Below are 24,361 nucleotides of genomic sequence, written 5' to 3' on the forward strand. Positions count from 1 at the left end.
GATCGGGTGCGGGTGTCAGCTGTATATGACAGCTGACACCCCGCAGCAATGCCCACGATCGGCGCTGTCGCCGATCGCGGGCATTTAACCCCTCTGATGCAGCTGTCAATAGTGACAGCGGCATAGAGGGGGATCGCGCAGGGACGGGGGCTCCCTGCGCTCTCCCACCGGAGCAACGCGATGAGATCGCGCTGCTCCGGTGACCTGGAAGGAGTCCCCGGATCCAAGATGGCCGCGGGACTCCTTCCGGGTCATAAGATGACCCTGCTTGCCGGCGTCTGCTGAGAATCCTCATAGCAGGCGCCGGCAAGCCTCTGTTACGTGCCTGTCACATCGGTGATCAGACCGAGTGCTATGCACACGGTCTGATCACCGATCTGTGATGTCCCCTCCTGGGACAAAGTAAAAAAGTTAAAAAAAAATTTTTCCAAATGTGTAAAAAAAAAAAAAAAAAAAAATTCCTAAATAAAGAAAAAAAAAATAAATATATTCCCATAAATACATTTCTTTATCTAAATAAAAAAAACACCACACAATAAAAGTACACATATTTAGTATTGCCGCGTCCGTAACAACCCCACCTATAAAACTATATCACTAGTTAACCCCTTCAGTGAACACCGTAAAAAAAAAAAAAAAAAAACGAGGCCAAAAACAACGCTTTATTCTCATACCGCCAAACAAAAAGTGGAATAACACGCGATCAAAAAAACGGATATAAATAACCATGGTACCGCTGAAAACGTCATCTTGTCCCGCAAAAAAAAAGCCGCCATACAGCATCATCAGCAGAAAAATAAAAAAGTTATAGCTCTCAGAATAAAGCGATGCAAAAACAATTATTTTTTATATAAAATAGTTTTTATTGTGTAAAAGCGCCAAAACATAAAAAAATTATATAAATGAGTTATCGCTGTAATCGTACTGACCCGAAGAATAAAACTGCTTTATCCTTTTTACCAAACGCGGAACGGTATAAACGCCCCCCCTAAAGGAATTTCAGGAATTGCTGGTTTTTGTTCATTCCGCCTCCCAAAAATCGGAATAAAAAGCGATCAAAAAATGTCATGTACCCGAAAATGGTACCAGCAAAAACGTCAACTCGTCCCGCAAAAAACAAGATCTCACATGACTCTGTGGACCAAAATATGGAAAAATTATAGCTCTCAAAATGTGGTGATGCAAAAACTATTGTTTGCAATAAAAAGCGTCTTTTAGTGTGTGACGGCTGCCAACCATAAAAATCCGCCCAAAAAACGCTATATAAGTAAATCAAATCCCCCTTCATCATCCCCTTAGTTAGGAAAAATAATAAAATTTTAAAAAATATATTTATTTCCATTTTCCCGTTAGGCTACTTTCACACTAGCGTCGGTACGGGGCCGTCGCGCTGCGTCGGCCCGACATACCGACGCATACTGTGCAAGCGCCGCACAACGGGGGCAGCGGATGCTGTTTTTCCACGCATCCGCTGCCCCATTGTGAGGTGCGGGGAGGTGGGGGCGGAGTTCCAGTCGCGCATGCGCGGTCGGAAATGGTGGACCGTCGGCACAAAAAAAGTTACATGTAACGTTTGTTGCTGCCGGCTGTCCGCCACAACACGACGCAACCGTCGCACGACGCTTGCGACGTGTGTCAATACGTCGCTAATGTTAGTCTATGGGGAAAAAACGCATCCTGCAGATGACTTTGCAGGATGCGTTTTTTCGCCAAAACGACGCATTGCGACGTATGCAAAAAAACGCTAGTGTGAAAGTAGCGCTAGGGTTAGGACTAGGGTTAGGGTTGGGGTTAGGGTTTCAGTTAGAATTGGGGAGTTTTCACTGTTTAGGCACATCAGGGGCTCTCCAAACGCGACATGGCGTCCGATCTCAACGCGTTTGTTTGCGTTAAAAACGCATGCGTTTTTATAGAAAAAAAACAGAACACACTGAAAAGTCACCCACCACCATCAAGGTGATAAAGGGATCCAAACCCTAACCCTAACCCTACCCCTAAACTCATCCCTAACCGTTTAATGAACATTTTCTGACAGTCATAGTGCCACGTATTTCAGTGCCACGTATTTCAGTGCCACGTATTTCAGTGCCACGTTATTTCAGTGCCACGTTATTTCAGTGCCACGATATTTCAGTGCCACGATATTTCAGTGCCACGATATTTCAGTGCCACGTATTTAAGTGCCACGGTATTTCAGTGAAATACGTGGCACTGAAATATCGTGGCATTTACGTGAAATACGTGGCACTTAAATACGTGGCACTTAAATACGTGGCACTTAAATACGTGGCACTTAAATACGTGGCACTTAAATACGTGGCACTTAAATACGTGGCACTTAAATACGTGGCACTTAAATACGTGGCACTTAAATACGTGGCACTTAAATACGTGGCACTTAAATATCGTGGCATGTACATGAAATACGTGGCACTTATATACGTGGCACTTATATACGTGGCACTTATATACGTGGCACTTATATACGTGGCACTTATATACGTGGCACTTATATACGTGGCCACTGAAATATCGTGGCACTTATATACGTATATACGTATATACGTATATAAACGTATTTCAGTGCCACGTATTTCAGTGCCACGTATTTCAGGTTAGGGGTAGGGGTAGGGTTAGGGGTAGGGTTAGGGTTTTTTGTTTTTTTCTTGTTTTCTTGTGTTTTTCTATAAAAACGCATCGACTAAAAAAACGCATGCGTTTTACCGCGATTACATGCGTTTTTTCACACATGCGTTTTTAAAAAAAACGCAAGTGTGAAACCAGCCTTATCCTTGGGAAAATAAAAACATGGGGGCTAAAATATAATTTTCGTGGAAAAAAATATATTTTTTATTTTCGCGGCTCTGCGTTATAAACTGTAGTGAAGCACTTGGGGGTTCAAAGTTCTCACAACACATCTAGATAAGTTCCGTGGGGGGTCTAGTTTCCAATATGGGGTCACTTGTGGGGGGTTTCTACTGTTTAGGTACATCAGGGGCTCTGCAAATGCAACATGACACCTGCAGACCAATCCATCTAAGTCTGCATTTCAAACGGCGCTCCTTCCCTTCCGAGCTCTGCCGTGCGCCCAAACAGTGGTTTATCCCCATATATGAAGTATCAGCGTACTCAGGACAAATTGGACAACAACTTTTGTTGTCCAATTTCTCCTGTTACCCTTGGGAAAATAAAAATGTGGGGGCTAAAATATAATTTTCGTGGAAAAAAAAAATTCTTTTATTTTCATGGCTCTGCGTGATAAACTGTAGTGAAACACTTGTTGGTTCAAAGTTCTCACAACACATCTAGATAAGTTCCGTGGGGGGTCTAGTTTCCAATATGGGGTCACTTGTGGGGGGTTTCTACTGTTTAGGTACATCAGGGGCTCTGCAAATGCAACATGACACCTGCAGACCAATCCATCTAAGTCTGCATTTCAAACGGCGCTCCTTCCCTTCCGAGCTCTGCCGTGCGCCCAAACAGTGGTTCCCCCCAATGTATGGGGTATCAGCGTACTCAGGACAAATTGGACAATAACTTTTGTGGTCCAATTTCTCCTGTTACCCTTGGGGGAAAAAAAATTGCGGGCTAAAACATCATTTTGTGGAAAGAAAAAATGATTTTTTGATTTTCACAGCGCTACATTCTAAACTTTAGTGAAACAACTGGGGGTTAAAAGTGCTCACCACACATCTAAATAAGTTCCTTAGGGGGTCTTCTTTCCAAAATGGTGTCACTTGTGGGGGTTTCCACTGTTTAGGCACGTCAGGGGCTCTCCAAACACGACATGGGTTCCGATCTCAATTCCAGCCAATTTTGCATTGAAAAGTCAAATGGCGCTCCTTCCCTTCCGAGCTCTGCCATGCGCCCAAACAGTGGTTTATCCCAATATATGAAGTATCAGCGTACTCAGGACAAATTGCACAACAACTTTTGGCATCCAATTTATCCTGCTACCCTTGGGAAAATAAAAAATTTGGGGCAAAAAGATCATTTTTTGTGAAAATTAATATTAATTTTTTTTTACGGCTCTACATTATAAACTTCTGTGAAGCACTTGGAGGTTCAAAGTGCTCACCACACATCTAGATAAGTTCCTTAGGGGGTCTTCTTTCCAAAATGGTGTCACTTGTGGGGGTTTCCACTGTTTAGGCACGTCAGGGGCTCTCCAAACACGACATGGGTTCCGATCTCAATTCCAGCCAATTTTGCATTGAAAAGTCAAATGGCGCTCCTTCCCTTCCGAGCTCTGCCATGCGCCCAAACAGTGGTTTATCCCCATATATGAAGTATCAGCGTACTCAGGACAAATTGCACAACAACTTTTGGCATCCAATTTATCCTGCTACCCTTGGGAAAATAAAAAATTTGGGGCAAAAAGATCATTTTTTGTGAAAATTAATATTAATTTTTTTTTACGGCTCTACATTATAAACTTCTGTGAAGCACTTGGAGGTTCAAAGTGCTCACCACACATCTAGATAAATTCCTTAGGGGGTCTTCTTTCCAAAATGGTGTCACTTGTGGGGGTTTCCACTGTTTAGGCACGTCAGGGGCTCTCCAAACACGACATGGGTTCCGATCTCAATTCCAGCCAATTTTGCATTGAAAAGTCAAATGGCGCTCCTTCCCTTCCGAGCTCTGCCATGCGCCCAAACAGTGGTTTACCCCCACATATGGGGTATCAGCGTACTCAGGACAAATTGCACAACAACTTTTGGGGTCCAATTTATCCTGCTACCCTTGGGAAAATAAAAAATTTGGGGCAAAAAGATCATTTTCTGTGAAAATTAATATTAATTTTTTTTACGGCTCTACATTATAAACTTCTGTGAAGCACTTGGAGGTTCAAAGTGCTCACCACACATCTAGATTAGTTCCTTAGAGGGTCTACTTTCCAAAATGGTGTCACTTGTGGGGGTTTCCACTGTTTAGGCACGTCAGGGGCTCTCCAATCGCGACATGGGCTCCGATCTCAATTCCAGCAAATCTTGCATTGAAAAGTCAAATGGCGCTCCTTCCCTTCCGAGCTCTGCCATGTGCCCAATCAATGGTTTACCCCAACATGTGGGGTATCGGCGTACTCAGGACAAATTGTACAACGACTTTTTTGGTCCAATTTCTCCTGTTACCCTTGGTAAAATAAAACAAATTGGATCTGAAGTAAAAATTTTGTGAAAAAAAAGTTAAATGTTCAATTTTTTTTAAACATTCCAAAAATTCCTGTGAAGCACCTGAAGGGTTAATAAACTTTTTGAATGTGGTTTAGAGTACCTTGAGGGGTGCAGTTTTTAGAATGGTGTCACTTTTGGACATTTTCTGTCATATAGACCCCTCAAAGTCACTTCAAGTGTGAGGTGGTCCGTAAAAAAAATGGTTTTGCAAATTTTGTTGCAAAAATGAGAAATCGCTGGTCAACTTTTAACCCTTATAACTCCCTAACAAAAAAAAATTATGTTTCCAAAATTGTGCTGATGTAAAGCAGACATGTGGGAAATGTTGTTTATTAACTATATTATGTGATATAACTCTCTAATTTAAGGGCATAAAAACGAAAAATTTGAAAATTGCTAAATTTTCATAATTTTCGACAAATTTCTGTTTTTTTCACAAATAAATGCAAGTCATATCGAAGAAGTTTTACCACTATCATAAAGTACAATATGTCACGAGAAAACAATCTCAGAATCACCAGGATCCGTTGAAGCGTTTCAGAGTTATGACCTCATAAAGTGACAGTGGTCAGAATTGTAAAAATTGGCCGTGTCACTTAGGTGAAAACAGGCTTTGGGGTGAAGGGGTTAAACACTTGGGAAAGCAGCTCCTGACTGTTGTTGTTGTCGTCCGCGTCACTGGCCGGGGAGTGGCTTCAGCTCAATACAAGTGTATGGAGCGAGGCCATGCCCACTGGCCAGCAGTATGTATAACACTAAGGCCATGTTCACACATAGCGGGTTTTACCGCGGACCCCCAGCGTTTCTGCAGCTGCGGGTCCGCTGCAGTTTCCATTGCGTTTACATTTACATGTAAACCCTATGGAAACCGCAAACCGCTGTGCACATGCTGCAGGAAAAACCGCGCAGAAACGCAGCGGTTTACATTCCGCAGCATGTCACTTCTTTGTGCAGAATCGCAGCGATTCTGCACACATAGGAATGCAATGAACCGCTTACTTCCCGCATGGGGCTGTGCCCACGATGCGGGAAGTAAGCGGATCATGTGCAGATGGTACCCGGGGTGGAGGAGAGGAGACTCTCCTCCAGGCCCTGGGAACCATATTTGTGGTAAAAAAAAGAATTAAAATAAAAAATAATGCTATACTCACCTCTCAGCGCTGCACGCGGCCGGTCTCAGTTGCTGTGCGAGCAGGACCTGCAGTGACGTCGCTTTCACATGACCGTGACGTCACGAAGGTCCTTCTCGCACAGCATCTTTGGAACCGGAGCGCCGCGTGCAGCGCCGAGGAGATCGGGACATCAGAGGGTGAGTATATAGCCATGTTTTATTATTTTTAACATTACTATTGATGCTGCATATGCAGCATCAATAGTATAGGAGTAAACCCGCAGCGGAAACCGCAAGACTAAACGTGATAAATCTGCAGGGATAACCGCAGCGGTTTTGCCCTGCAGATTTATCAAATCCGCTGCGGGAGAACACGCAGGGACCCAAACCTACGTGTGCACATAGCCTTACACACCCTCCCTCCGATCCTGAGTCTGAAACTGGGAAACCTCACAGTGCAAAGATCGTGCGCTGGAAGGGATTTATAAGTCTAGAGTCACACAGACTGACTGCAGGCGTATTGGTTTTGCGTGGACATCCCCTTAAATGGAGGATAACATTTACCATCACAGTTCAGAGACATTTTGTTGTTGACTACAAAGTGACACTGATCTATGGATGGTGTGTCACCAATGGCATCTGGTAGCGCTGATTCTGTTGGCACTGTGCTGCTCACTGTATCACACATTAGGATTAGATACATGGCTCAGCAGATTGTATCACACATGATGGGATTAGATACATGGCTCAGCAGATTATCACACATGATGGGATTAGATACATGGCTCAGCGGATTGTATCACACATAATGGGATTAGATACATGGCTCTGCGGATTGTATCACACATAATGGGATTAGATACATGGCTCTGCGGATTGTATCACACATAATGGGATTAGATACATGGCTCTGCGGATTGTATCACATGATGGGATTAGATACATGACTCAGCGGATTGTATCACACATAATGGGATTAGATACATGGCTCTGCGGATCGTGTCACATATGGGATTAGATACATGACTCAGCGGATCGTATCACATGATGGGATTAGATACATGGCTCTGCGGATCGTATCACATGATGGGATTAGATACATGGCTCTGCGGATCGTATCACACGATGGGATTATATACATGGCTCAGTGGATTGTATCATTCATGATGGGATTAGATACATGGCTCTGCTCAGTCAGCCATCCCTGCATTACAGACATCTGAATGAGGCTTTGGACTGGCTGATATAATTCTACAACAGGGAGGTCTGTTGATAATGTAACATTTTTATTTACTAGAAGAAAAACATAATACAAATTGATTACAAATACTGGGAGTAGGTGTGGCAGGAAAAGAAAACGCTCTTAGGCTGCGTTCACACAATGATCTTGGTGAGTTTTTGATGCTGTGTTTTTTTGCTGCATCAAAAACACAGCGTCTTAGGGTATGTGTCCACGTTCAGGAAACGCTGCGTGTTTGACGCTGTGTAGAGCCGCAGTGTCAAACACGCAGCGTCCAGATGTTACAGCATAGTGGAGGGGATTTCATGAAATCCCGCCTCCACTATGCAGTAAAAGACACATGCGGCAGACCCACGGAAACTGACATGCGGCGCGTCTTTTCAGAACGCAGCATGTCCTTACATTGCAGAAACAACGCAAGAACAACGCAGGTGACCTGCCAGTGACCTCAGGTGCAGATTTGGTCAGGATTTTACCTGCATCAAATCCTGATGCAATCCTGAACGTGGACACATACTCTTACAGTTGTAGCAAAGTGGATGGGATTTATAGCAATCTCCTGCCCACACTGCTTCTTTTTAATACAGTATAAACTGACCGGCGGTGCGCATCTCAGATTTGTAACTTGTCAATTTCCCCTGTGGGCACACTGAGTTTTCAGTGCGGAATTTCCCCATAGACTTGCATTAGGTGTGGAAATTCTGCAAGTGAGAAAACGCACATGCATTATTATTTCATTTCTGCTGTGGAAACAAACAAAAAATGCATGTAGCCCACACCTAAGTATATCAATAAAATTTTGTCAAAGCCAGATACCAGGAAGTATCAAAAACACAACAACTTTATTTAAAGCATAACACACCAATAAGTGACACAAAATGCTGTGCTAAAAACACATGTTAAAAAGCACAAACAAAACCCCCATAAAATATGCAAATAACCTAATTTAAATAACTTGCAGAAATTCTTCAACATCAAAAACGCTTCATGGGAACATAGTGTTGTACAGCTCAATAATTTTATTATGTGATGGTACAACATGGTTGTAAAAAAAAAGTGCAAGTGCATAAAGAAAAATGTATTATCAAATGAATCTAATTGTATAATTAGATTTACAGCAGATATTACTGTACGCGTATAATCAGAGGATTATCTGAAATGTAGTGTAGATCACTTCTATTAATTTCAGTGAAAATGGCCCTGACTAACATGTATGACCACAAATACAAAAAAGCACTTGCACTTTTTACACTCACGTTGTACCATCATGTAATAAAATTATTCAGCTGTATAAGAGGATTTTATTTTCCTGCTACACCTATTCCCTGTGTTTTCTTTGAATGAATTTTTATCGTGGTTTTTCTTCTAATGAATAAAGATGATGTTACATTTTCAAACAGCCTCCCTTTTTTGTAGGATTATATTAATTTTTCCCAAGTTAGGGAATGTGCCAGAAAAAAAAAAAAAGGTCAATGCATGGAAATGGTGCACTCCAGAAAACAGTATTTTTTGCAAAAAGGTATACATTTATTAACTCAGTGACATACAGAAACACCCAAAAATGATTCAAAACATTTTAAAACCATATAAAACAAAAACAGTACAACCACATCCCTGGGATTAATCCATAGAAAAGTCAGTAAAGACTATAATATAAGTAGACCATAAAGGGGACTGTCCCCGTTTATACAACTCTGGCATAATAAGGCAGATATCAATAGACAATATGCAAAAATTTATAGTGGAATCAAAATTTGAAAGCTGTATAATTTGCAAAGTAACAAATGGCATATAAGACCGAAAGTGGGCATCCCCAAAGACTGTAAACAAGCACATGTAAATAGTTGGGCCCAACAAAACCCCCATAAAGTGTTAGGACATAGGGACATGCATACCATATATGTATAGAAGTCCCGAATGTATATAAGGGCAAGGTGATAAACAGCCACAGGTATGATAGCCTATAGGCAAAATTGTAATAAAGTAGCTAAAGAATTATTAAGGTGAAAGCACCAATAAGAGCTGTAGGGAATTAATGTATATCGCCTATGTCAAGTTGTCAGAGGATCTAGCCAAAAAGTCAGGAATGTCCATAATGAGGGAAATGCAGTCCCGGGAGGTGGGAGAGACCCCACGCGTATCGCTGCAGAGGCACCTTCGTCAGGGGAAGTGTGTGTGTGTGTGTGTGGGGGGAGGGGGTGTCAGTGAATGTGCACACGTTGAGTATTTGGATGCAGAGATTTCTGCACCATTTCTGCATTTCTTAGCAGGAAAAACACAGTGTACAATACCTTTTTAGAAGTGTTTTTTGCTGACATCATTGAAGTCATTGGGTAAAAAAAGTTGCAAAAACGCTGACAGGATGAATACTGTGTAGATTTAAATCTGCACCAAGTTTGCAAGTCACAAATAAAGAACTTCAGGATTCTCATTCACTTTGCTGGCATCAGGAATCACTTCAGGTTGTGACAAAAAAAGCAACAGAAAAACGCGAGGTGTGCACACGGCCCTACTATAGATCTTCGCCTTCTTGTAGGTTTAATATTCACACTGAGTGGAGTCAGAGCACAGAGGCGCAATGATTGCTCTGCTCTGAATGCCGTTGAAATATCAATTGCGTCTTCTATTCCCTGGGGCTGCCGTATTTGGGATGTGTCATTGTTGTGCTCAGACACTTACAAGCCAACAAAAAAAAATGCCAACCCCAGGGGCTGCAGAAAAAAAAATCAATGCATAAATGTTAAAACAAGACTTTTCATTTTGTATTAATAATAATAATAATAATAATAATAATAATAATAATAATTGTTGCTATAATCATTGTTAATGCAAAAATAAAAAATTGCGACATATTACCTTTACAATAGTCAGTTCTTTTCTTAGCTTTTCTTTTACGCTTTCGGATGTGTTTTGGGTCATTATCCTGCATTAGGACCCCTTTAAAAAAAAAAAAAAAAAAAAACCTCAAACTTACACTTGAAAAGACCTCTTTCTCTCTAAAATGTTTTGATACTGTTGTTCCTTTTACATATTTAATGTCTCTAGTCCCAGCGGCAACATGTCAGCTCTACACATTCGTACCTTATATTTCTCTGTAAGTAGGATGCATGGTTCTTTATTTCATCCCCATAAGCATAATGCTGGGCATTCATTGCCATAGAGCTCTATTTAATCTGTCCATATTTTCCCAGGATTGTGTTATATGTAACCCTTGGCAACAGTCAGTCAATCTTTTTCTGCCTTTTATCAAGCAGTGTATTCAGCTTAGCCTGAACTTCTCTGGATGTTGTAAATGTATTTTTTTTTACCAAATTTTGAACCATCTTTTGTAGGGTTCTCTCTCAAAGTTACTTTTCTGTCCATATCCTGGAAGATTCCTGACTTTACCATGAGTAGCAAACGTCTTGATAAAATTTGGAAATTTTGAATCATGATACCACTTTCTTTTGAGATTGCCATTTCTTCTTGAGATTGCTTGGTGATTATAGCATTTCTGGTCTGCTCAGACAGCTGTTTTGTCTTTGCTATTGTATTAACAGGGAATAAAACTGGCATTTTAAGGCCTTTTTCAGATTCCAATATGCAAAATACAGGTTAGATACATCCACTCATTAGACTTGACAGTCTTCCTGTGCAATGCAGCTAGGGAGTAGGGAGGCAGCTATGAGTTCTATAGGAAAAGGAAATGTGTGCTCTTGAATAAAGGGACTTCCTGCTTGTGTTCTTGGAGATGAAGTGATCTGTTGTGACTATTGTGGATGGAGGTCCATATTGGAAGTACTGTTTAATGGGAAAGGGGGCTGTGCTGTGCCTGCTGTAAAGTCAGCATTCTTCCCCATCATTGTGGAGCCTACTAAAACAGACTAAGGGACTATTTAAACGCTTAGGTAGCCTTTACAGGTGTTTTTTTGTTAATTATCCTAATTTACTAAGATAACTTTTGGGTTTTCATTGGCTGTAAGCCATAATCATCAACATTAACCAAAATAAACACTTGAAATAGATCACTCTGTAATAGCTCTATATAATAAGTTTCACTTTCTTTTTATTGAAGCACTGAAATAAATTAACTTTTTGATATTCTAATTTAGTGAGAAGCACATGTATGCTACTCCCATTGATCATATCTCAGAACATATACAGCCCAGATTTGGTACCTTCAGAGAGCAAGAAAATGTTATCTGCATATGGTTTGAATGAGATGTCAGTAATGATGTATTCAAGTTCCCGGCTGAATCGCATCATCTGTAAATGAGACGTAGCTACAGAAATTCCACTCTGCAAGAGGATAGAGGCGCAAAAAGAAGGGGGAAAAGGTCCATTGTCTCTTTCCAGAGAAATCCACGTTTTTCTTTATGTAAGTGAGCTAAGATCTCTGGCCTGGACTCTGATCTGTATGAGAATCTGCCTCCAGAGCTTATTTTCCATGTAAAGAGGCGTTATGAGACATCCCCCTCAAGCATTGGACCACCATGCTTCCTAAAGCATAAACGTATAGCTCTTCCAGAGGGTTTATTGTGCATTTACCCTGAATGATTTTTGTGAACGAGCCTTACTAGGAATGCTAATTTCATGATATTCATGCAGTGTAAATAGGCTGCCAATCATCTGATGAACAAGCAGAATACATGTTCATCAGGTGAAATGATATTTTGTTCTGTACAAAAGCTCATCATTCTCTGCAGCACATTGTCCTATATAAACTGTGCTCGAAATTGGGATCCTATGTGCACTCAACAATCTTTTACCGATCATTAAGTGTTTATCGTTAATTGCAGTCATAGGCCGTTCATAGGTAAACATTTACTTTACTGATCGGCGGTTGTTTAGTTCCATCAGTTGCGCCATGTAAACCGACCTTACCCCCTTCACCCCGAAGCCTGTTTTCACCTTCCTGAACAGGCCAATTTTTACAATTCTGACCACTGTCACTTTGAGGTTATAACTCTGGAACGCTTCAACGGATCCTGGTGATTCTGAAATTGTTTTCTCGTGACATGTTGTACTTCATGTTAGCGGTAAAATTTATTTGATACGACTTGCATTTATTTGAGAAAAAATGGAAATTTAGCGAAAATTTTGAAAATTTCGCAATTTTCAAACTTAATTTTTATGCCCTTAAATCAGAGAATCGTATCACACAGAATACTTAATACGTAACATTTCCCACATGTCTACTTTACATCAGCACAATTTTGGAAGCATAATTTTTTTGTTAGGAAGTTATAAGGGTCAAAATTCGTGATTTCTCATTTTTTCAACGAAATTTGAAAAAAAAAGGTTTTTTTTTAAGGGACCACCTCACATTTTGAAGAGACTTTGAGGGATCTATATGAAAGAAAATATCCAAAAGTGACACCATTATAAGCACTGCACCCCTCAAGGTGCTCAGAACCACATTCAAAAAGTTTATTTACCCTTCAAGTGCTTCACAGAAATTTTTGGAATGTGGAAGAAAAAAATAAACATTTACGGTACTTTTTCTTTCACAAAAAAATTCCTTTAGACCTAATTTTTTTTTGCTTTCACAAGGGTAACAGGAGAAAATGGACCATGAATTTTGTTGTGCAATTTCTCCTGAGCATGCTGATACCCCATCTGTGGGGGAAAACCACTCTTTGGGCACACGGCAGGGGTCAGAAGGGAAAAAACGCCATTTCACTTTTTGAATGTAAAATTTGCTGGCAGAATTTGCAGATGCCATGTCACGCTTGGAGAACCCCTGATGCGCCTAAACAGTGGAAACCCCCCACAATTGACCCCATATTGGAAACTAGACCCCCCCAAGGAACTTATCTAGCTGTGTTGTGAGAACTTTGAACCCCCAAGTGTTTCACTACAGTTTATAACGCAGAGCCGTGAAAATAAAAAATCCTTTTTCCCTCAATCTTTTTTTAGCTACAAATTTTGTATTTTCTCAAGGACAAAAGGAGAAAATGTACCCCAAAGTTTGGTGTGCAATTTCTCCTGAGTTCACCAATACCCCATATGTGGTCGACAACTACTGTTGAGGCACAGTGCAAAGCTCAGAAGGGAAGTAGTACCATATTACAGTGCAGATTTTGCTGCACTTGTTTGAGGGTGCTGTGTTACCTAGGCAGAGCCCCTGAGGTGCCAGAACAGCAGAACCTCCCATAAGGGACCCCAGGTGTGTCACAGACTTTTATACCATTGTGAACAGTGAAAAAAAAATAGTTTACAGTTTTATCACCAAGATTGTGTGTTAGCTCCAAGTTTTACATTTTCACACTGGGAAAAGGGTAAAAATGGGCTCCAAAATTTGTTCCACAATTTCTGCTGAATGTAGAAATACGCTATATGTGGCTGTACAGTACTGCTTAGCCATACTGAGTGAGTCGGTAGGGACAGAGCGCTATTTGCCTCCTGGAGCGCAGATTTTCCTAGACTAGTTTGCGTTTTCTAGAAAAGCAGAATCCCCTTCAAGTGACCACATTTTGTGAATTATAACCCATTGGGAATTTATCTACAGATGTAGTGACGATTTTGACTCCGTGGGTGTTATCCAGAAACAGGCATCATTGGATGTTGCGGAGTGCAAATTGCAAACTGCCATTGTAGTGACCAGTACGCTGTAGTGACCAGTATGTTGCAGTCAACATTACATTATGCCCAGCTCATGCTTCTGGAGACACGCACCTGTAAATTAGGTGCGCTCTCATCACTACAGAAATGCCAAACATGTGGGTGCTTATTGTGGTTACACACACTGGGGCTCAGAAGGGAGGGGGGCATTTGGATTTGGGAGCGCAGAATTTGCTGAATTTCTTTTGGGGAGTGAGGAGCCATTTTGCTTTTCCAGAGCCTTTGTTCTACCAGTAGCGTGGAAGCCCTCTATATTTCCGTTAACAGATGACGGACCTGAGTGAGGACTTGCTCTTTTTGTGGATTTAGTTGAAGCTTTTATTGGGAACATTTTACATAACTTTTTGGGATCACATTTATCCGGCGCTCTACGCTGAGCACTTACGGATTTCTATCTAAATCTCTGATGTACAATAACAAATTGTGTTGTTCCCGTGTTAGCCAGAAAAATCGATGCGAATGCTTTTCTGCCCAATGATGACAGAAGTATTCTAGGAGTGATACCTTTATTGGCTAACCCGAAAGTGTTTTTGCAGGCTTCCAGAGCACAGTGGCTCCTTCTTCAGGCAAGATTACTTGGCTTATCTTTAGGAGGCATCACATTTTCCACCCCCTGAACAAATGTCCTACTGTAGTATTCCTTAAATGTTGTGCTTTTTTCTTATTAATCTATTTGTAATCTTGCCTGAAGAAGGAGCCACTGTGCTCTGAAAGCTTGCAAACATATTATTTTCTGGTTAGCCAATAAAGGTATCACTCCTAGAATACTTCTGTCATCATTGGGCAGAAAAGTATTCACATCTAAATCTCTGAGTGACGTGACAGATGAAATCCCTATGGATTCCTTTCACTATAATGAGGCATCAGAGTTACTCTGAACTCTGTCTAGCCTCTGTTCAGATGTGCCCTTTTCAGAAGTGCACAAAACTGTGGCCGACCTCACTTTTATGCAATCCTAAAATGACGGACACTGCCAGATCACAGGTCTTATGGTGTCCACAGTGACTCCATCTGACTCATTAAAGGGAATTTTCCGCTGGGGGTTCTGTCTGAATCATGTATTTCAGAGATTTACACGGAAACCCCCGTGTAATCGCTCAGGGCAGAGCGCAGGATAAATGTGCGCCGAGCCTTACTGCAATCTTTGAGAGGGAGAATGAAATAATCAACAGCATGTGAAGAATTGGTTTTATTTATTTTTTATATTGTAACTAGTGATGAGCGAATATACTCATTACTCGAGATTTCCTGAGCACGCTCGGGGTCCTCTGAGTATATTTTAGTGCTTGGAGTTTTAGTTTTTCTTGCTGCAGCTGAATGATTTACATCTGTTAGCCAGCATAAGTACATGTGGGGGTTGCCTGGTTGCTAGGGAATCCCCACATGTAATCAAGCAGGCTAGCAGATGTAAATCATTTAGCTGCTGCAAGGGAAACTAAATCTCCGAGCACTTACAAATACTTGGAGGACACCTGAGTTTGCTCTGGAAATCTCGAGTAATGAGCATCATCGCTAGGTCTCACCAAAGAGGAGTAGAGGGCAATAATGACTTCGCGTGATCTAGACTGTATGCTTCTGTTAATACATCCAAGGATTGCATTTGACTTTTTTGCTGCTGCATCACACTGTTAACTCATGTTCAGTTTGTGATCTATTAGTATACCCAAGTCTTTTTCACATGTGCTGTTGCTTAGCCCTATTCCTCCCATTCTGTAAAAGCTTTCGTTTTTATTGCCCAGATGTAGTACTTTGCATTTTTCCTTGTTAAAAACCATTCTGTTAGCTGCTGCCCACTGCTCCAGTTTATTTATATCTTTTTGAATCCTCTCTCTCTCTCTTCTCTAGTATTAGCTATCCCTCCTAGCTTTGTGTCATCAGCAAATTTAAACAGTGTACCATCAATTCCTTCATCTAAATCATTGATAAAGATGTTGAACAATACAGGGCCCAGGACAGAGTCCTGTGGTACCCCACTTGAGACATTCTTCCAACTGGATGTGCAGCCATTTATGACCACTCTTTGGGTCCGATCACTAAGCCAGTTATGAATCCACCTAACAGTTGCCTTGTCCATTCCATACTTAGTCATTTTTTAATAAGGATGGTGTGAGATAGTTTGTCAAATGCTTTGCTGAAGTCAAGATATACTGTATCTACAGCATTTCCCTGATCCACCCAGTCAGTGATTCTGTCATAGAAGGAAATTAAGTTAGACTGACATGACTTATTAGTTACAAACCCATGCTGACTTTTTAATCACTTCATTCTTATACAGGTACTTACAAACATGTTGTTTAATAATTTGTTCAAAGATCTTTCCTGGTATAGAAGTCAGATTCACCGGCCTATAGTTCCCTGGGTCCACCTTCCCCTTTTTGAAGATAGGAACAACATTTGCTCTTCTCCAGTCTTCTGGGACTTCGCCTGTTCTCCAAGAATTTTCAAAGATTTATGGAGAGTGGTTCAAACAATTCTTCTGCTATCTCCTTCAGTACTCTGGGGTGTAATTCATCTGGACCTGGAGACTTGAATTCATTTATGTTAGCTAAGTGTTTCTTCACTATCTTTCTGTTTATAGATATCTTGGATTCTTCTATTCGTTTAATACGACAGTGAAGATCAGTTGATGTTACAATTCCTTTCTGAGAGAAAACAGATGGAAAATAGGATTTTAAAAGTTTGGCCTTCTCAACATCCTTTCTTACCAATTCATCATTTTCATCCTGTAAAAATCCTATAGCATCTTTGACTTTTCTTTTGACATATCCCCTAAATCGTTTTTTATTGCTTTTGACTTCTGTTGCAAGCCTGAATTCTTTGTCAGCATTATGTTCTTCTTTAGATATGCCTGCCGCTTTCCATTTGCTAAACATTTCTTTCTTCCTTTTTAGCATGTGTTTAAGTTCTGTGTTCATCCATCCTGTTTTCCTTAAATGCTTCGTTTTCTTCCCTCTTTTTGTAATTAACGATTGTGCTTTGAGAATCTCATTTTTCAAGATTTCCCATCCTTCCTGGACATTTTTGTCCTTAAGGATATCCCAGCCATTGGATCCCTCCGATTCTCTTTGAGTCCCTTTTAAAATCTGCCTTTCTGATATCTAACTTTGTAGTCTGAGTCTTCACAGGTCTTCCTCCTCTAGCAATCCAAAATTCTACAATAGCATGGTCGCTACCTCCTAGGGTCCCAGCCACTCTTACCTCCTCATCCATTTCCTCCCTGTTTATAAGGATTAGATCCAAGGTAGCAGATCCCCTTGTTTTCTCCCCTACCTTTTGGAAGATAAAGTTGTCAGCAAGAGAGGATAAGAAATGAAATGAACTCGTAATGACCTGGTCAGTTTTAGCATTTAGTGAACATGGTAATAAAAAAAAAACAAAAAAAAAACGAAGATCAATTTTGAAATTTTCACTTTTTTTGGCAATTTCACTGCACATTGATTTTTTTTTTTCCTGTTTTCCAGTACACTATATGGCAAAGCTAATGGTGACTTTCAAAGGTACTACTCGTCCCTCAGAAAACCAGCCCTCACATGACCATATTGATGGAAAAATAAAAAAATGGCTCTGGGAAGAAGGGGAAAAAAAAACCGAAACTCAAAAACTGAAAAACCCAAGGTGGTGAAGGGGTTGGGTAACAAAAACAAGTGCCACCTGGTGACTCCCCTGCTCCTCCAGATGCTTTTTCGTGGTTCCTGTAGTAATGGTGTGCTGTACACAGTTGCAGCTGCTTTGTTGATCACTTGCTGACCGTGCTGTCGTCACTGCTGAGGGTGATGATTGGATGCAATAGTCATAACATCACCGCTGCGGGACTACCGCTCAGAGGGGTATTTACCAGAAGTGTATCATTAAAAAACCCCACTGCTTTTTAGGTTGACTGCATAGCTGAAAATTGCAGAAAGCAGGAAAAATATTCAGAATGGGTTTTTAAGGTGAAAGTCAAAACTGGAAACTGAACGGTTTTTCTTGCCTTACATAAATTGTGAATCATATGTGGGCTAAGTGCCTTGGCTTCCTCGTAATTTAAATTATCAAAATGTTCTTGCTGTCTTTCAGGTATGGACCCCACAGGACAGAGAATCCATTTTGACTACGCTAGCGCAGTTGCTCTTGGACAAGGAATATACCCTTTTGATTGGACGACAACTTCGACCTTTGCTATTAGATCTCCTTGAGAGAAATGCGGAATGTATTAAAGCTGGAGGTCAGGTGAACCATGATCTTCATGAGCGGTTATGTGTGGCTATGAGCCGATTGGTTGCCAGTCACTCCGTTGTCCTTCCGTAAGTATCCATCTTAACTATGAATGCCGGCTTGAGTTTTATTTAGAAGTGCACTTGTAATGCCTCGCAGTGGATGCATAAAGAGTTCACACTCTTGTTAAAAAGCCCATGTAAAAATCCTACCAAGAAGAATCACTTCAGAACTTCTTCCACCTTTTCAGCACCACTCCAGTGTTTTTTTTGTTATTTTATCCCTGGAGTAGAATCACTAATGTAATATGCTTCCCAGCTGCTGTGTTCTGTAGTCTGCGCCGCTCCAGTCATCTTCTGCATTTTGACCTGGCAATCCAGAGGTCGCCTCTCAATGTAAGTCTACAATGTAAGTCTATGAGAGCCTTAACGAGGATCTCCTAGACTTAGGCTACTTTCACACTAGCGTCGTGCACTGCACGTCGCTATGCGTCGTTTTGTAGGAAAAACGCATCCTGCAAAAGTGCTTGCATGATGCGTTTTTTCTCCATAGACTTGCATTAGCGACGCAGTGCGACGCATTACCACACGTCGCAACCGTCGTGCGACGGTTGCGTCAGACCGTCGCCACAAAAAAACGTTGCATGTAGCGTTTTTTGGTGCGTCGTTTCCAGCATTTCCGACCGCGCATGCGCGGCCGGAACTCCGTCCCCGCCTCCCCGCACCTCACAATGGGGCAGCGGATGCGTTGAAAAACAGCATCTGCTGCCCCGTTGTGCGGCGCATTCACTGCTAGCGTCGGTACGTCGCAACGACGCAATTCGTCGTACGTCGTATGACGCTAGTGTGAAAGTAGCCTTACACTGAGAGCCTGTGACCGTTACCTCTGACTTCTCACAAGATGGTGGAAAGGGGCCAGGAAGAGCACAAGATGGCAGCTGGTCAGTATATCACTAGGGGGAAGGGAACATAAATTGGTAATAAAAAATTTGATGCTTTATTGTCATCCATAATCTGTATAGTTTAATTGAAAACTAAACTGAAATCTTTTTGGATGGGAAAAAAATAAAGTACGAAAATAAAATAATGTGGTTACCTAAATGTGCACACCTTTTAAAGTGAAACTGTCATCTGGTTTTTAGGCCCCAAAATAATGTCACCATAGCAAAGTACTTGTTATTATGGTTACTTCTATACCGTATATAATAAGCCTGTGTCTCCATTATCTCATAGACTTTCAGTGAATTCATGTGCAAATGAGGAGGCCCCTGCAGGGGCTCTTTCTTCTCCCATCTGCCAGTGATTGACAGGAGACTCTTGTTTGTGACCCCCTCCCCATGCCAACATGGCGCCTGGCTGCACATGTGCAGTACTAATCCCAGTGACTTTGTGAGAGCCGGGCTATTCATCTGTGCTTGTGCGAAATCGCAGGCAGGGGAACAACGGGTCATAGAGAAGAGTGACCTGTTGGCCATAGGCATTCGCCTGTAAGCTCATTTGTATAAAGCACTGATTTATAATATAATCTTTATTCCATGACTATTAAAAAGGAAATTAACATCTCCAGGTACATCCAACAATATGCGTTTCAGATTATATAACCAGTCCTTAATCATGGATGGAAAGCATGAGGTGCAAACTCTTGTTTGAATAGGAAGCGCTGTTGCCATCTTGTAGGTGGAGTCCTCGTGTGATGATTGTGTTCACCTGAGACATGCCGGAACTCCAGAACTAAATCCAACCAATATGGCATAAAGCTAAAATCCAAAGTGTATATGTTGATTAAAAGTATACATAAGTCTACGTTCACATTAGCGTTCGGCGCCGCAGCGTCGCCGCATGCGTCATGCGCCCCTATATTTAACATGGGGGCGCATGGACATGCGTTGTGCTGCATTTTGCGACGCATGGCCGCAAGCGTTGGGCGCAGAGAACGCAGCAAGTTGCATTTTTTTTGCGTCCCAACTTTCGGCAAAAAAGGACGCATGCGTCGCAAAACGCAGCGTTTTAGCGTGCGTTTTGTTGCGGCTTTGTTTGCGTTGTGCGTTGTGTCGCCGACGCTGCGGCGCACAACGCAAATGTGAACGTAGCCGAAGTGAAAAATTAAATGAGCAAAATAAATTATATATATATATATATAATATATATATATATATATATATATATATATATATATATATATATATATATATATATATATATATATACACACACAGAAAGCATTGACTATTGCAAAATGACCTCTAGCATAATATCCATATCTGAAAAACAAATATCCAAAGAAATAGAAATACAGGGCAAGATGAATATGTGAAGCTGATAAGCATGTAGAATATGAGCAATGTTGTACAAATACTATCTCATAATAAAGATATAAATATGAATGTGTAACTAAAACTGAACAGGTAACTAAAAAATAAGTTTTGCAAACTTCCTTGAGAAAGTGAAAAATTACTGCTACATTTCTAAACCTTCTAAAATGCTATAAAATAAAACAACATTTTAGAAATGGTGCTGATGTAAGCCAGACTTGAGGAAAATGTTATTTATTAATGTTTTTGTGTGGTATGACTGCCTGGATTAAAGGGATAATTATTCAACGTTCGAAAATGTTACCCACCAATGTACATCATTCTGTATGTAGTATTACTTTTCAGGATTGCGGGCACTACTAATACACTTGGGATCAGCCAACTGCACACCAGGGACAAAACATATGATAAAGTGATGATGACCAAATATATAGTTGTTTATTTACAAAACATGAACTAACAGCGACATAATTATGAAAACAAAAAGCAAAGAATCTGCGATAAACCACCGGGTGTGTCCATGTTAGGACTGACATCCCTCCGCCTATGTGCACGCCAAGGTAACCCACAAAGCTAGCGGTCACAGTATAAGTATATAGCACCCTAGATAGTAGAAAGCATCCCTCTGTGAAAAGCCAAAGAAAATCCACAATGTTTGCGTATATACCATAGTTCTCATACCATGGAAAAAAGTAATACTACTTCTACACATTACATTGCAAAAAATGGAGCAGCACATGAATGGCGTAAAGGCATTCTTCACGATTCTCAGGAACTCATAGACTTGTATAGAATTTTCCTTTATGACTTGGATAAAAATTGACATGTCTGTAAGTAGTCAGCAGACACGTGGTCCCTAGAGAAATGCGCACAGACTTTAATCGGTACGTGTTCTATCCATGCCAAAGCCGCTACCATATGTATGGAGCTGTGCTTGGGAAGAAAGCGGATGCAGCACTTGCTGGAATGCCGCAGTCACTTAGCTCATAAGATGGGTGACGAGTTGGGTTTGAACAACGCTGCACGGTGAACTGATGCTCCAAGAGGAGCTCTATGTACTGGAATTAATCCAAAATGGAAAAGAGCAGTCACAAAGAAAAGTCATGCACGCTTTTATTTGTCCCATACTTATTCCTAGCTGAACAGTGTAAATCAGTGAATAGAGAAGAGCGGCTGACTGTTGGACCAGATTACAGAGTTTTAGTTGTCTGTTACCATGGAGACACGTGGGTCTGCATTGCTGTGATAGGAGACAGGAGATGGTAGCAAATAATTTCACCAAGCACCAGGGTAAACCTGTAATGCATTCGTGCCGCTGGTTGATTTGTTGTTCTAGTTTTGTTTTTTCTGTTAATCTTGGTGTCCATCAAACATGTTTTGTTCCTGATTTTTTTTTTTTTTTTGTTTACATCCAGAGCATTAATTTTATGTTTGTTTTTTTTAAAAGACTTTTTCTGGGTTCAGTAACCAATTAGTGAAAGTGCAGTGTTATTAAATCTGGCGCCTTTTTGGACAGGCTTCTCATTAGAATTAAAAAAAAAAAAATCAAAAAAAAATCCATTGTCTAAAATGGGTAATCAAATGTTTAAAGATAAAATCCTAAGGCATGGAGCAGACCATAGGATGCGGCAGCCATTACGCCCCCACCCCATAAAATGCCTCTGTTACGGCAGTGTGAAGGTCAGCTCGGAAAGATTTGGCTGATTTGCATAGGAGCCGGTGGTCTTGCACGGAGCTCTTCTCATGTCTTTTTTCATGCATGTTTGTCTGCACAGGTTTGCACTGAGGTATTTTCAGACTGCTCCTCCGGTATTCAATAGACTGTTCTTAGAGAGCTGTGACTCCAGCACAGTTCGTTATGGACGCAGGCGGATGAAACTGCGAGACCTGATGGAAGCGGCCTACCGATTCCTGCAGCAAGACGAGCTTTCCTTCAGAGAAAAGTGGGACTGGAGTGTCTGTGTGCCTTTGCTCAAAAGTCACGATCTAGCTGTTCGATGGTACCTTGACTTTATTTTTTTTTAATTGTATACACTTAAAAAATGATTATGTGCTCCTGAATTGTAGAAAATATGTGTATCCTCTGTGGAGTCAACTTTACTGGTCTCCTGGATGGATGCTAGCGTGGTCACTCGAAAGAAGGTTCTGTGCAGGGTGCCCATGTCACTGGACATGAGGACCACCTTCTGGCACTTTGCAATCGTGGCATGGGGGTTATTAAAACTTCTCCTTCCCTGTTTTGCTAATGTTATAAGCATACCCTAATTTTAAAGGTTAAACAACTTTCCATGTATCCAATCTATTGCTATCCACAGTTTTGCAGGGTTAAAACTAGGGCTGTCTGAGAGAATGTTTCTCTTATATTTTAAGAACATTTTGATCTTAAAGGAAATCTGTCACCCACTGGATGCTTTTAAGCTATTACTATGGGCATACAGGTAATAGAAAGGTTAAAATAATGTTACCTGTATGCCTCATAGCTGCATTTTAGTTGCACATGATAGATTGACAAACAATGGATGTTCGGGACCCCCATTCAAGTGAATTGGGTCTGGGTACTGTTCTGGTACACGAACCTGACCTTTTTTAACTGTTTCACTGAACATCCAGGTGTCCGTCCATCGCTAGTTTAACAACCAATCTTATACTATAGTAACAGTTACACATTTTCAGGTAGATATAAAGAGTAAAATTACTCAGTCGCCTCATTGGGGGACACAGGACCATGGGTCTTATGCTGCTGTCCACTAGGAGGCGACACTATGCATAATCTGAAAAAGATTAACTGTGGCTCCTCTCCTGCAGTATACACCCCTGGACGTATAGTAATAGTTAAACATTTTCAAGTAGATATAAAGAGTAAAATTTTACAAACAAACACACAGACTCAGACAAACGGAAAGGGGGGAAATGATGTGGAATGTTATGACCTAGTTATAGCCATCTCATAGAGGTCATATATTTAACATAGCCCAAAAAGAATCCCAATGACACCTACAGGTTCCCTTTAATAATGTCGGTAGTTTGTATTACAGTAGATCCAGTAACAGATCTGCTTTAATATGAGTTTCTTAGAATAACTTGAATATTGGAGTTGATGTCTGTGAATGGATTCTCACATATTAAAGAGTAACTGTCATTTTATAATTATATTTATAATATATTAGGCACTGCATAGTATTTTTGAGCTATGAGGGTCTCTGTAGCTATACCCCTGGATGGGTCAAAATACAGCTCCAAAGTCCGCAGCTACTGCTTGAGCTCTGCGCACACAATGGTGTGTGGGTTCAGTAGTAAGATACCATGACTGTACTCATGCAGAGCTGTGTACAGACCCATGGACTTGCTATTGAGCCAGTACACTGCTCTTTGTGCTTAGCTGATGCACTTTAGTGGTATTTTGACCAATTGATGGGGTCTCAAGACCTGGACCCTTACTGATCAGAAATCCTCTGCAGCTCCTATAATAACTTTTTATATATATGACAGTTACACTTTACTTGCAGAAGTCACAGATCTCTATAACATAGCTAACCATTATGATACAACCGATTGTATTGCATGAAGTATCAATAATAAACATATGCATTGTTTTCTTAGGTACACCTCTCATTGCTTAGCTCTGGTAACTTGTATGTCAGATGAGAACAGACAGACCTTCCTGAAGAAGTTGTTTGGTACAGATGAATTGATCAATTTCAAACTTCAGTACGTCCGTCTCTGACTTC

At 40.9% G+C, this 24,361-nt stretch overlaps 1 protein-coding gene across 1 annotated transcript in view; it reads left to right on the forward strand.

Annotated features, from left to right (window-relative positions):
• Positions 1-24,361, forward strand: part of MDN1 (midasin AAA ATPase 1) — a 334,505-nt gene that overhangs the window by 21,791 nt on the left and 288,353 nt on the right. Inside the window, exons 2-4 of the mRNA XM_077289726.1 lie at positions 18,185-18,411; positions 22,409-22,633; positions 24,234-24,341. Coding sequence (XP_077145841.1) covers positions 18,185-18,411; positions 22,409-22,633; positions 24,234-24,341 — 560 coding nt within the window. The remainder of the gene's footprint in view (positions 1-18,184; positions 18,412-22,408; positions 22,634-24,233; positions 24,342-24,361) is intronic.

This window comes from Ranitomeya variabilis, chromosome 2 (genome assembly GCF_051348905.1).
Source record: "Ranitomeya variabilis isolate aRanVar5 chromosome 2, aRanVar5.hap1, whole genome shotgun sequence".
In the NCBI taxonomy this organism is placed as follows: domain Eukaryota; kingdom Metazoa; phylum Chordata; class Amphibia; order Anura; family Dendrobatidae; genus Ranitomeya; species Ranitomeya variabilis.